This window comes from Microcaecilia unicolor, unplaced genomic scaffold (genome assembly GCF_901765095.1).
Source record: "Microcaecilia unicolor unplaced genomic scaffold, aMicUni1.1, whole genome shotgun sequence".
Lineage (NCBI taxonomy): Eukaryota > Metazoa > Chordata > Amphibia > Gymnophiona > Siphonopidae > Microcaecilia > Microcaecilia unicolor.
The window spans coordinates 361-13263 of NW_021963491.1; the positions used below are offsets into that span (position 1 = coordinate 361).

The window sequence follows — 12903 nt, forward strand, 5'->3', positions numbered from 1 at the left end:
TTTCTATAGCAAGCAAGATTCATGAGTTTCTAAAAGTGTTTGTTATATATCAATCCAATTATTATGCACCTTGAGCTGCTATAGCAGTTAAGTGGAATGAAAATTACATTAACAGTCTCAGGGGTATATTTACTAAGGTGCGTTAGCGTTTCTAACGCACCTTTAAATTTAAGGCGCGTTAAATGCTAACGCACCTATACATTTCTATGGGCACATTAGCGTTTAACACGGGTAAACCATTTATGCTCATTAAAAACGCATAGCGCACCTTAGTAAACATAGGTATCAGAGTACAGGTTTGCTCGTGAAAACGCTGCTGTCAGCAACACACTTTTGACCTGTTTCTGAAAAAATAATGAAGCAGATTCCAACCTTCAGTGGCCAGCTGTGAATTCCGCAGTTACTCAACTGTCACATGGGTGGACAGTGAATTCATTTTCACATTCTGGGAGCCTGGAGGCCATTTAATAACACCCAGCTTTAACTCACTAGGGGAGCAAAGAACTTCAGTTCCTGCAGTGCCGATGACTTCGAGAGCTTGATTATGAACGGTCAAGGCCAGTGTCTGAGGAACCCTCCCAATCCCAGCGACGTCATCTCCGAGCCCGTTTGTGGCAATAAAGTGGTGGAGAGTGACGAAGAATGTGACTGTGGCAGCATGAAGGTAGGTCTGGTGCAAGGATCCCGTCTGCACACGCTCATTCACTCCCAGGTCCCTGAGACCTCAGCTATCCTTAGACATTTACTGAGGTAGGAACTGACCCTGTATCTCCAGTGCTTTCCTGAATTTTGGGACTGTTTCATGTGTCCAACAACCTTTCTGGGAAGAAATAGACAAACAGTCTCTGATGTTGCTCCTGAGTTTATCCCTTGGAGTATCATAAATGGCTTCTTGGCATTATTTATAAGTTTGAGTTATTTGAATCTCATTTATTGCAGGCTGAAAAATCAGCCCCTCGCCCTAAACACAAATAACAGAACATGAAATTAAAAGTGATCCTTGGTCTTCGTCATAATGGTCTAGCTTCAGTAAATGGTGAGTGCTGAGCGCTGTCCTCTAAACCAGAGGTTTTCAACCCAATACTCGGGGCACACCCAGCCAGTCGGGGTTTTCAGGATCTCCCCATTGAATTTAATGGGGATATCCTGAAAACCTCAACTGACTGGGTGTGCCCTGAAGACTGGATTGAAAACCTCTGCTCTAAACAGTGCTCTGAGTTGTGCGCCATTTATAGAACAGTGCCGGGATCCAGGCCCAACTGTGGGCGCCAGGATTTACACCTGCTGAAACCTGGTGTAAATCCTGTGCAGATCCCCTGAATTCTAGAACAGTGTACACATCTTTAGTGAATGCCCCTGACCTGCCCTTCCTCTCTCAGCCACGCCCCCTTTCAGTTGTGCACTAACATTTACACACGCATCTTTATAGAAAGATGCGCATGGAAGTCCAAATTGTTTCCAAGTAGCGCCAATAATTGTTACCACCCAATTAAAATCAATCAATGAAATCTACACACACAACTTTATTTCTTTATTTTTTATTTATTGCCATTTTTATTTTATTTTATTTATTGCATTTGTATCCCACATTCCCCGACCTATTTGCAGGCTCAATGTGGCTTACATAGATTTGATAACATTGTCATAACAGGATATCGGATACAATTAGTAATGTGTAGCGCTTAGGAAGGGGTGAGGGAAGAGGTAAGAGAGTTGTTAGGGTAATTATAGGAGGCGTGTGGTGCGCTCATAGTTGAGTGGACTTAGTGAGGTTATAAGTTCTCATTGCAGGCCTTGTTGAAGAAGAATGTTTTCAGAGATTTTCGAAAGATAGATGTTTCTTTGATTGCTTTCAGGTCTGTAGGTGCTCTTGTAAGAGAAGGTAGTTGGGTGCATCATCTTGTATTTAAGTCCTTTGCAGCTGGGGTAGTGCAAGTTGAGAAATTTACGGGATGATCTTGTGGCATTTCTGGCGTTTTTCATAATAGAACAAGCAATATAACCTTGTTACAAAGAAATATGAGTCAATCACATATCAAATAGATAGAAATCAAAAATTTAAAATAAAAGGACAAAAGCTCCACAAAAGATGAAGTTACTATAAGGGGATTAATATTAGAGGTAATTCAAAAAAAGAAGAAAAGGCTTTAACATCACACGACAAATCATATCTTCAGTTCAGCCTGGGTCACCTACATTGGACACAATTGTGAGATTGGAATCAAAGATTTCTTAGCATCTAAAAAAGATCTCAACTGATCTGGGACAAAGAATATACAGGAATTACCGAAGTATTTCACTAAAGACTTGCAAGGATATCTAAGGATAAAAACAAAGCATCCACGTCTCTTCCCTCTTGGCGAAGAAACATTTTCTACGCTCTTGAGTTGATCTCACTAGATCAGGAAAATTCTGTCCCAAAAACAAACTCTTCATATCATGAAAATAAAGACGAACTATCATACCTAAGTCTTATTCAAAAACCAGAGTGATCAGTAAGGTTTACTTTCCCAACAACCAAAAGACCTTCAGAGGCTAATCCAGTTGCCACATTAGAATTGGCTACTTCCACGGATACATTTCCCACATTTTCACTCTGATACCGTATTCTGGGCTTGGAAGGTATATAATAACCTCTGGCTATGGTTGGGAGTAACTCTGATGAAATCTTCAAATTCCCAGTCAAATAGTTCTTAAAAAAGATCTAATGGTGTCATGGCCAAGCTGGGTATGACATTTGAGACTGGCATAGAAGCTGGCAAAAAATATTTTAAAGTTTTTTTGAGGGTGGGAGGGGGTTAATGACCACTGGGGGAGTAAGGGGAGGTCATCCCCGATTCCCTCCATTAGTCATCTGGTCAATTCGGGCACCTTTTTGAGGCTTGGTCGCAAGAAAAAATGGACCAAGTAAAGTCAGCCAAGTGCTTGTCAGGGACGTCCTTTTTTCCATTATCTGTTGAGGATGCCCATGTGTTAAGAACACCCCAGTCTCGCCTTCGCTATGCTTCTGACACGCCCCCGGAAACTTTGGTAGTCCCCATGACGGAAAGCAGTTGAGGGCGCCCAAAATCGGCTTTTGATTATGCTGATTTGGGCGACCCTAGGAGAAGGACGCCCATCTCCCGATTTGTGTCAAAAGATGGGCGCCCTTCTCTTTCGAAAATGAGCCCAATAGCATGCAAGGAAAACACACTAAAATCACTGCAAACAGTGCAAAACACGGCAGCAAGACTGATTTTCAAGAAATCAAAATAAGAGCAACCCCACTGCTTGAAATACTACATTGGCTACCAGTCAAGGCAAGAATATTTTTCAAAGCTAGTACCCTAATCTTCAAGATACTATTTGGAATGGCACCCGAATATATGCTTAACATGATTGAACTATCCTCAACAAATGCCAGCCCAGAAAACAGGAACTACCTACTCCTACATCTACACAACTGCAAAAACACCATCTACAAAAGTATCTACACAGCAGGATTTAGCTACCTGGGATCCAAATAGTGGAACTTGATACCAAAAACCGTAAGAAGCATCACAAATCTCCTCCAATTCAGGAAATTCATGCATACCCCCACCCTCCCACTCTGTCAGACTGTCAAAGTAATGCTTTGATGTTTCTCTTTTATATACTATTTGCTACCACATTTGCTTATTTCCAATCTGACGAAGAAGGGCAAACTTCGAAAGCTAATCAAGAAATGTATTAAGTTATGTCCAATAAAAAAGGTATCATCTTATTTTCTTTTCCATGTTTTATTTTGTTTGATTTCTATTGATAACCTTTAAGAGTGGACTAACACGGCTAACACACCTCTCTAGGAAAGAAATGAAAACCTACCTGTTCAAAAAATTCTACTGGTAATCACAAAGATATTGTCACCTTCCTTTCAAATCTATCTCTTCAAAAACTCTATGAATAACCACACGAACTGGAGATGCCCTCTCCACATTGCACAACACTATTGTAAAGCTGCTTTGAACCGAAACTTGTTCTTGGATAATAGTGGGATGGAAGAATGCATAAATAAATAAATAAATAAGGGGTCCCTTTACTAAGCCGCAATAAAGTGGCCTGTGGTAGTGCAGGCTTGGGTTTTGGGTGCGCGCAGAATTATTTTTCAGCACACCTACAAAAAAATGCCTTTTTAAAATGTTTGCCGAAAATGGACGTGTGGCAAAATCAAAACTGGTTTGTGTCCATTTTGGGTCTGAGACCTTACTTCCAGGCATAGAATTTGTGTGGTAATGACCTACGCACATCAGATGCCACTTGGCGTACGTCTGCTACACGCGTTCGAAAAGAAAAAATATTTTTCATACGCACGTAGCGGACGCAGGCCAAAAAAGAGGCACGTGGTAGTCAGGCGGTATGTCCATTTTGGCACACGTTGGGCGTGCATAGAGCCTTACGCGGCTTAGTAAAAGGGGCCCTAAATAAATCAAATCCTGATGCTGTGGTGAGCATGTGTGTCTGAGGCTGGCTGGGGCAGGCATATGTAGAGTTGTGTCCTGTGATTTCAGCACTGTGATTGTGTTTCTTTCTGTCTCAGGAATGTCAGAACCCCTGCTGCAACGCTGCAACCTGTACACTGACCCCTGGCTCCCAGTGTGCTCAAGGGCTGTGTTGTGAGAAGTGCAAGGTGAGGGCTTGCTCCTGCATTTCCTTTTACCATTACTCTCAGTAACAGCAGTAACTCTGAAATCTTCTTTTCCCTCCAGTTTAAAGGTTCAGGAACAGAGTGCCGTGCGAAGAGTACGGAGTGTGACCTGGCCGAGTACTGTAATGGGAGCTACGCACTGTGTCCCATCGATGTGTATGTGATGAATGGCTATCTCTGTGATAGCAAACAGGCACACTGCTTCAATGGTATCTGCCAGACCTATAACTCCCAGTGCCAGGCCCTGTTTGGGGAGGGTGAGTGCTTCAGTCCTTTTCACAAGGCTGGTCCTTCACTTTTCACTCTGCTTACCCTCCCTTCCTCATCACATGACTGTTCCTTCTCCTTTAACTATACCCACCCTCCCTCTTCCTTTGATATGCCCAGCTCCCCCTTCACCCTGCCCACCCTCCCTCTTCCCTTAACCATGCCCACCCTCCCTCTCCCTTCGCATGCCCAGCTCCCCCTTCTTCCTGCCCACCCTCCTTCTCCCCTTCACTCTGTCCATCTCCCTCTCCCTTCAAATGCTCAGTTCTCCACCCTGCCCACCCTCCCTCTCCCTTCACATGCCCAGCTCTCCCCTTCACCCTGCCCACCCTCCCTCTTCCCTTAACCATGCCCACCCTCCCTCTCCCTTCGCATGCCCAGCTCCCCCTTCTTCCTGCCCACCCTCCTTCTCCCCTTCACTCTGTCCATCTCCCTCTCCCTTCAAATGCTCAGTTCTCCACCCTGCCCACCCTCCCTCTCCCTTCACATGCCCAGCTCTCCCCTTCACCCTGCCTACCTTTCCTCTTCCCTTCACTTCGCCAACCCTCCCTATCCCTTCGCATGGCCAGCTCTCTCCTTTACTCTGCCCACCCTCCCTCTCCCCTTTTACACAACTGATCTAATATAATATTCAGCATTTTTTTATTCATTTATTCCTTAAAAAAAGAGTCTGAAGTGGTTCACAATAAGGGAACCAATGCAAACAGTAGGCAATTACATTTTAAAAATCATTTTACAGTGTTAATTATTCTTCTGAATCAAATATTTATGAAATGGAGTCTCTTAAGTGTTTGTGAAAGAAAAAATAAGATGGTTGCTGTTTATTAATCAAAGACAGACTAAATACAGTGGAACCCGATATAACGCACCCCGCAGTTACACAAATCTACATACAACGCAATGATGTCTTGTCTCCCCTTTTTTACACTGGAGTGGGGTCCACCCACCGTGCCTGCATAAGAAACACTCCACAACCCCATATTTAACACAATGATATTTCATGGATCCCAATCATTGCGTTATATCAGGAGTTCCACTGTATATGCAGCCTGAAAAAAAGAGAGAACTCTTTAATAACCATTTGAAGGTTGTGCCTTTGTCTGAAGGAAAGTTGAATAAACCACAATCTATTTAGTGAAAAGGTTCACTTGAAATCAAAAGCTCAGACTGGCTCATTCCCTACTTCTGGCCAACCCGATTCCTCTTAACTCCACTCATCTTCCTCCTTCCCCTTCTCACTGTTCACCCTGTCCTTCCCTTTCCTCATCCTCTCCTATCATACCCATCAATAAGTCTTTCCCTCTTCTTGCATCCCTGGTTACGTGTCTCTCTTCATTCCCCATCCCTTAAGCCCTTATGTTTTCCCTACTTTGTTTAGTTACATAAATCTTCCCATCCTCTCAACTTCCCTTCTTTCTTCCCATCACTTGCCCCTCTACTGTCCAACACAAGATATTTTCATCCACATATAATAGACGTATATCTTCTGATTCCATAAAGGTCGCCACATTCCCGATTTGCACTTGCAATTTAATTGAATAGCAAGCCAATTAATGCCAATAATTGGCTTTTTAACAAGTAATTATTGGCACTAATTAGATGTAATTGGGACTGATGTGTATACATTTACACACAGTCCAAAAAAGAGGATGCAGTAATGGGTGAGTCATGGGCATTTCAGGGCAGAACTGCAGCAAGGTTTCGACTTACGCACGTAATCACATGCTCCGCACGGCATTTTCCACATATTTGTTGGTGCAAATGACCACACCCAAATTTATGTGGAACTCTCCACTTAAGCGTGCTTACAGAATGCCGTTCGGCACTGATTTTTTAGGTACCCTATGTAGAATGTAGCCCACGGTAACCAGCACACACAGAGGCTGAATTTGATTAAATTTGAAATTTGTAACCATGAGCACCAATCAACAAGAACTGTTGATAAATGGTAGAGACTAAACCATAAAGGACAAAATTACAGAGCGCGGACTAATGAGACAAAAGTCAACATGGATTTAGTGAAGGGAAATTTTGCCTCACCAGTCTAGTACAGTTCTTTGAAGGGGTGAATGAACACGTGGATAAAGGTGAGCCAATCGATGTTGTGTATCTGGATTTTCAAAAAGCATTTGACAAAGTACCTCATGAGAGAGGAGGTACATAGGCGTAGTTTGACTGTTTCATTTGGGGGGGCAAAGAATGGGCGGATCATATTAGCATATCATTTGCATATATACAGTGGTGGAAATAAGTATTTGATCCCTTGCTGATTTTGTAAGTTTGCCCACTGACAAAGACATGAGCAGCCCATAATTGAAGGGTAGGTTATTGGTAACAGTGAGAGATAGCACATCACAAATTAAATCCGGAAAATCACATTGTGGAAAGTATATGAATTTATTTGCATTCTGCAGAGGGAAATAAGTATTTAATCCCTCTGGCAAACAAGACCTAATACTTGGTGGCAAAACCCTTGTTGGCAAGCACAGCGGTCAGACGTCTTCTGTAGTTGATGATGAGGTTTGCACACATGTCAGGAGGAATTTTGGTCCACTCCTCTTTGCAGATCATCTCTAAATCATTAAGAGTTCTGGGCTGTCGCTTGGCAACTCGCAGCTTCAGCTCCCTCCATAAGTTTTCAATGGGATTAAGGTCTGGTGACTGGCTAGGCCACTCCATGACCCTAATGTGCTTCTTCCTGAGCCACTCCTTTGTTGCCTTGGCTGTATGTTTTGGGTCATTGTCGTGCTGGAAGACCCAGCCACGACCCATTTTTAAGGCCCTGGCGGAGGGAAGGAGGTTGTCACTCAGAATTGTACGGTACATGGCCCCATCCATTCTCCCATTGATGCGGTGAAGTAGTCCTGTGCCCTTAGCAGAGAAACACCCCCAAAACATAACATTTCCACCTCCATGCTTGACAGTGGGGACGGTGTTCTTTGGGTCATAGGCAGCATTTCTCTTCCTCCAAACACGGCGAGTTGAGTTCATGCCAAAGAGCTCAATTTTTGTCTCATCTGACCACAGCACCTTCTCCCAATCACTCTCGGCATCATCCAGGTGTTCACTGGCAAACTTCAGACGGGCCGTCACATGTGCCTTCCGGAGCAGGGGGACCTTGCGGGCACTGCAGGATTGCAATCCGTTATGTCGTAATGTGTTACCAATGGTTTTCGTGGTGACAGTGGTCCCAGCTGCCTTGAGATCATTGACAAGTTCCCCCCTTGTAGTTGTAGGCTGATTTCTAACCTTCCTCATGATCAAGAATACCCCATGAGGTGAGAGTTTGCGTGGAGCCCCAGATCTTTGTCGATTGACAGTCATTTTGTACTTCTTCCATTTTCTTACTATGGCACCAACAGTTGTCTCCTTCTCGCCCAGCGTCTTACTGATGGTTTTGTAGCCCATTCCAGCCTTGTGCAGGTGTATGATCTTGTCCCTGACATCCTTAGACAGCTCCTTGCTCTTGGCCATTTTGTAGAGGTTAGAGTCTGACTGATTCACTGAGTCTGTGGACAGGTGTCTTTCATACAGGTGACCATTGCCGACAGCTGTCTGTCATGCAGGTAATGAGTTGATTTGGAGCATCTACCTGGTCTGTAGGGGCCAGATCTCTTACTGGTTGGTGGGGGATCAAATACTTATTTCCCTCTGCAGAATGCAAATAAATTCATATACTTTCCACAATGTGATTTTCCGGATTTAATTTGTGATGTGCTATCTCTCACTGTTACCAATAACCTACCCTTCAATTATGGGCTGCTCATGTCTTTGTCAGTGGGCAAACTTACAAAATCAGCAAGGGATCAAATACTTATTTCCACCACTGTACATATGCAAATGAATATGCTAATGTGGAGGAAGGAATTGAATTTACAGGCAAAATATCACAGATGCACATTTCAAAAAGCTGACACATTTCAATTAATAAATTATGAATAAAATACTTTTATCTACCTTTGTTGTCTGATCATTTAGTTTTTCTATTCGCTTTGGTCCCAGTGTCTTCTGTTTTATTCAGTGTCTTCTTTCCAGTAGGCTTCCCTCTGCTCCCCACCCCTCTCAGTCCCATCCATCTCTTGCTCCTTCCTTCTGCTCCCCACCCCTCCCAGTCCCATCCATCTCCTGCTCCTTCCGTCTGCTTCCCACCCCTCCCAGTCCCATCCATCTCTTGCTCCTTCCCTCTGCTTCCCACCCCTCCCAGTCCCATTCATCTCCTGCTCCTTCCCTCTGCTTCTCACCCCTCCCAGTCCCATCCCTCCCAGTCCCATTCATCTCCTGCTCCTTCCCTCTGCTTCCCACCCCTCCCAGTCCCATTCATCTCCTGCTCCTTCCCTCTGCTTCCCACCCCTCCCAGTCCCATCAATCTCCTGCTCCTTCCCTCTGCTTCCCACCCCACCCAGTCCCATCAATCTCCTGCTCCTTCCCTCTGCTTCCCACCCCACCCAGTCCCATCCATCTCCTGCTCCTTCCCTCTGCTTCCCACCCCTCCCAGTCCCATCCATCTCTTGCTCCTTCCTTCTGTTCCCCACCCCTCCCAGTCCCATCCATCTCTTGCTCCTTCCTTCTGTTCCCCACCCCTCCCAGTCCCATCCATCTCTTGCTCCTTCCCTCTGCTCCCCACCCCTCGCAGTCCCATCCATCTCTTGCTCCTTCCCTCTGCTTCCCACCCCTCGCAGTCCCATCCATCTCTTGCTCCTTCCCTCTGCTTCCCACCCCTCCCAGTCCCATCAATCTCCTGCTCCTTCCCTCTGCTTCCCACCCCACCCAGTCCCATCAATCTCCTGCTCCTTCCCTCTGCTTCCCACCCCACCCAGTCCCATCCATCTCCTGCTCCTTCCCTCTGCTTCCCACCCCACCCAGTCCCATCCATCTCCTGCTCCTTCCCTCTGCTTCCCACCCCTCCCAGGCCCATCCATCTCCTGCTCCTTCCCTCTGCTTCCCACCCCACCCAGTCCCATCCATCTCCTGCTCCTTCCCACCCCTCCCAGTCCCATCCATCTCCTGCTCCTTCCCTCTGCTTCCCACCCCTCCCAGTCCCATCCATCTCTTGCTCCTTCCTTCTGTTCCCCACCCCTCCCAGTCCCATCCATCTCTTGCTCCTTCCCTCTGCTCCCCACCCCTCGCAGTCCCATCCATCTCTTGCTCCTTCCCTCTGCTCCCCACCCCTCGCAGTCCCATCCATCTCTTGCTCCTTCCCTCTGCTTCCCACCCCACCCAGTCCCATCCATCTCCTGCTCCTTCCCTCTGCTTCCCACCCCTCCCAGTCCCATTCATCTCCTGCTCCTTCCCTCTGCTTCCCACCCCACCCAGTCCCATCTATCTCCTGCTCCTTCCCACCCCTCCCAGTCCCATCCATCTCCTGCTCCTTCCCACCCCTCCCAGTCCCATCCATCTCTTGCTCCTTCCCTCTGCTTCCCACCCCTCCCAGTCCCATCCATCTCCTGCTCCTTCCCACCCCTCCCAGTCCCATCCATCTCCTGCTCCTTCCCACCCCTCCCAGTCCCATCCATCTCTTGCTCCTTCCCTCTGCTTCCCACCCCTCCCAGTCCCATCCATCTCCTGCTCCTTCCCTCTGCTTCCCACCCCACCCAGTCCCATCAATCTCCTGCTCCTTCCCTCTGCTTCCCACCCCACCCAGTCCCATCAATCTCCTGCTCCTTCCCTCTGCTTCCCACCCCACCCAGTCCCATCAATCTCCTGCTCCTTCCCTCTGCTTCCCACCCCACCCAGTCCCATCCATCTCTTGCTCCTTCCCTCTGCTTCCCACCCCACCCCACCCAGTCCCATCCATCTCTTGCTCCTTCCTTCTGTTCCCCACCCCTCCCAGTCCCATCCATCTCTTGCTCCTTCCCTCTGCTTCCCACCCCACCCAGTCCCATCCATCTCCTGCTCCTTCCCTCTGCTTCCCACCCCTCCCAGTCCCATTCATCTCCTGCTCCTTCCCTCTGCTTCCCACCCCTCCCAGTCCCATTCATCTCCTGCTCCTTCCCTCTGCTCCCCACCCCTCCCAGTCCCATCCATCTTCCCTCTGCTCCCCCCCCCCCCGCGAGGTCCAAGATGGTGACTCCGTTTACCCCCTCTCTTCCTCCCTCCCTCCCTCCGGTGCAGGCAACAGTCTTCAGCTTTTTCAGCGTTCCTGGCAGCGGTAGCGATGTACACGCTGCCTTCGGTCTGCCCCGGAAGCCTTCTCTTCAAGTTCCTGTTCCCACCTATGCGGGAACAGGAACTTGAAGAGAAGGCTTCGGGGCAGAGTCAAAGGCAGCGTGTACATCGCTACCGCTGCCAGGAACGCTGGAAAAGACTGCTGCCTGCGGCGGAGGGAGGGAGGGAGGAAGAGAGAGGGGTAGACGGACACGCTCCTCTCCGTCTGCTACTCCGCTTGGCTTCCCTGCCCTCTCTGTCTGCGTCCCGCCTTCCTCTGACGTCAGAGGAAGGCGGGACGCAGACAGAGAGCAGGAAAGCCAAGCGGATGGAGAGGAGCGCGTGCGTGCATGTTTTTTTTTTTTTTTTAACTAATGGCGCGGCGGCGCCTCATCGTCGTTTGGGGGGGCATTGCCCCCCTCGCCCCCCCCAGTCTACGCCTATGAGGAGGTAGTGTCCTTTGTGGATTAAGAACTGGTTAAAGGATAGAAAACAGAGAGTAGGGCTAAATGGTCAATATTCTCAATGGAGATGGGTAGTTAGTGGTGTTCCCCAGGGGTCTGTGCTGGGACCATTGTTTTTTAACATATTTATAAATGATCTAGAGATGGGAGTAACTAGTGAGGTAATTACATTTGCTGATGACACAAAGTTATTCAAAGTTGTTAAATTGCAAGAGGACCTTACGAGACTGGGAGACTGGGCATCCAAATGGCAGATGATGTTTAATGTGAGCAAGTACAAAGTGATGCATGTGGGAAAGGGGAACCTGAACTATAGCTAAGTGATACAAGGTTCCACCGACTGGGAAAGAGATCTAGGTGTCATCGTTGATGGTACATTGAAACCCGCTGCTCAATGCGTGGCAGTGGCTAAGAAAGTAAATAGAATGTTAGTTATTATTAGGAAAGGAATGGAAAACAAAAATGAGGATGTTATATTGCCTTTGTATCAGTCCATGGTGAAACCACACCTCGAAAATTGTGTGCAATTCTGGTCACCGTAACTCAAGAAAGATATAGTGGAATTAGAAAAGGTGCAGAGAAGGGCAAGAAAAATGATAAAGGGGATGGGACAACTTCCCTATGAGGAAAGGCTGAAGCATCTAGGGCTGTTCAGCTTTAGGAGAAAAGACAGCTGAGGGGAGATATGATGGAGGTCTGTAAAATAGTGGAGTGGAATGGGTAGACGTGAGTCGCTTGTTTACTCTTTTCAAAAGTACTGGGACTAGGGGACATGCAATGAAGCTACATAGTGGCAAATTTAAAATGAATCAGAGAAAATATTTCTTCACTCAATGTGTAATTAACCTCTGGAATTTGTTGCCAGAGAATGTGGTAAAAGCAGTTAGCTTAGCGGGGTTTAAACAGGTTTGGATAGCTTCCCTATGAGGAAAGGCTACGAAGGTAAGGGCTGTTCAGCTTGGAGAAAAGGCGGCTGAGATGTGATATGATAGAAGTCTACAAGATAATGAGCGGAGTAGAGCGGACAGATGTGAAGCGTTTGTTTACACTTTCAAACAACAACAAAACCAGGGGACACAAGATGAAGCTAGAATATGGTAGGTTTAAAACAAACAGGAGAAAGTTTTTCTTTACTCAGCGTGTAGTTGGACTCTGGAACTCGTTGCTGGAGAATGTAGTGACAGCAGCTGGCCTTACGGAGTTTAAGGGGGGTTTGGACAGATTCCTGAAGGAAAAGTCCATTGAACATTATTTAAAAAAAAAAAAGGGAAAATTTTTTTTTTTTGGGGGGGTGGTGAGGGTTGCCAGGTTCTTGGGGCCTGGATTGGCTGCTGTCGGAGACAGGATGCTGGGCTTGATGGACCC

The 12903-nt window shown here is 46.8% G+C and overlaps 1 protein-coding gene across 1 annotated transcript in view; it reads left to right on the top strand.

Moving 5' to 3' along the window:
* Positions 1 to 492: 492 nt before the first annotated feature.
* LOC115459362 (disintegrin and metalloproteinase domain-containing protein 9-like) overlaps positions 493 to 12903 on the top strand; it is a gene marked incomplete at its 5' end in the record, with an annotated part of 45652 nt that continues 33241 nt past the window's right edge. Inside the window, 3 exons of the mRNA XM_030189200.1 lie at positions 493 to 664; positions 4556 to 4645; positions 4725 to 4920. Coding sequence (XP_030045060.1) covers positions 493 to 664; positions 4556 to 4645; positions 4725 to 4920 — 458 coding nt within the window. The remainder of the gene's footprint in view (positions 665 to 4555; positions 4646 to 4724; positions 4921 to 12903) is intronic.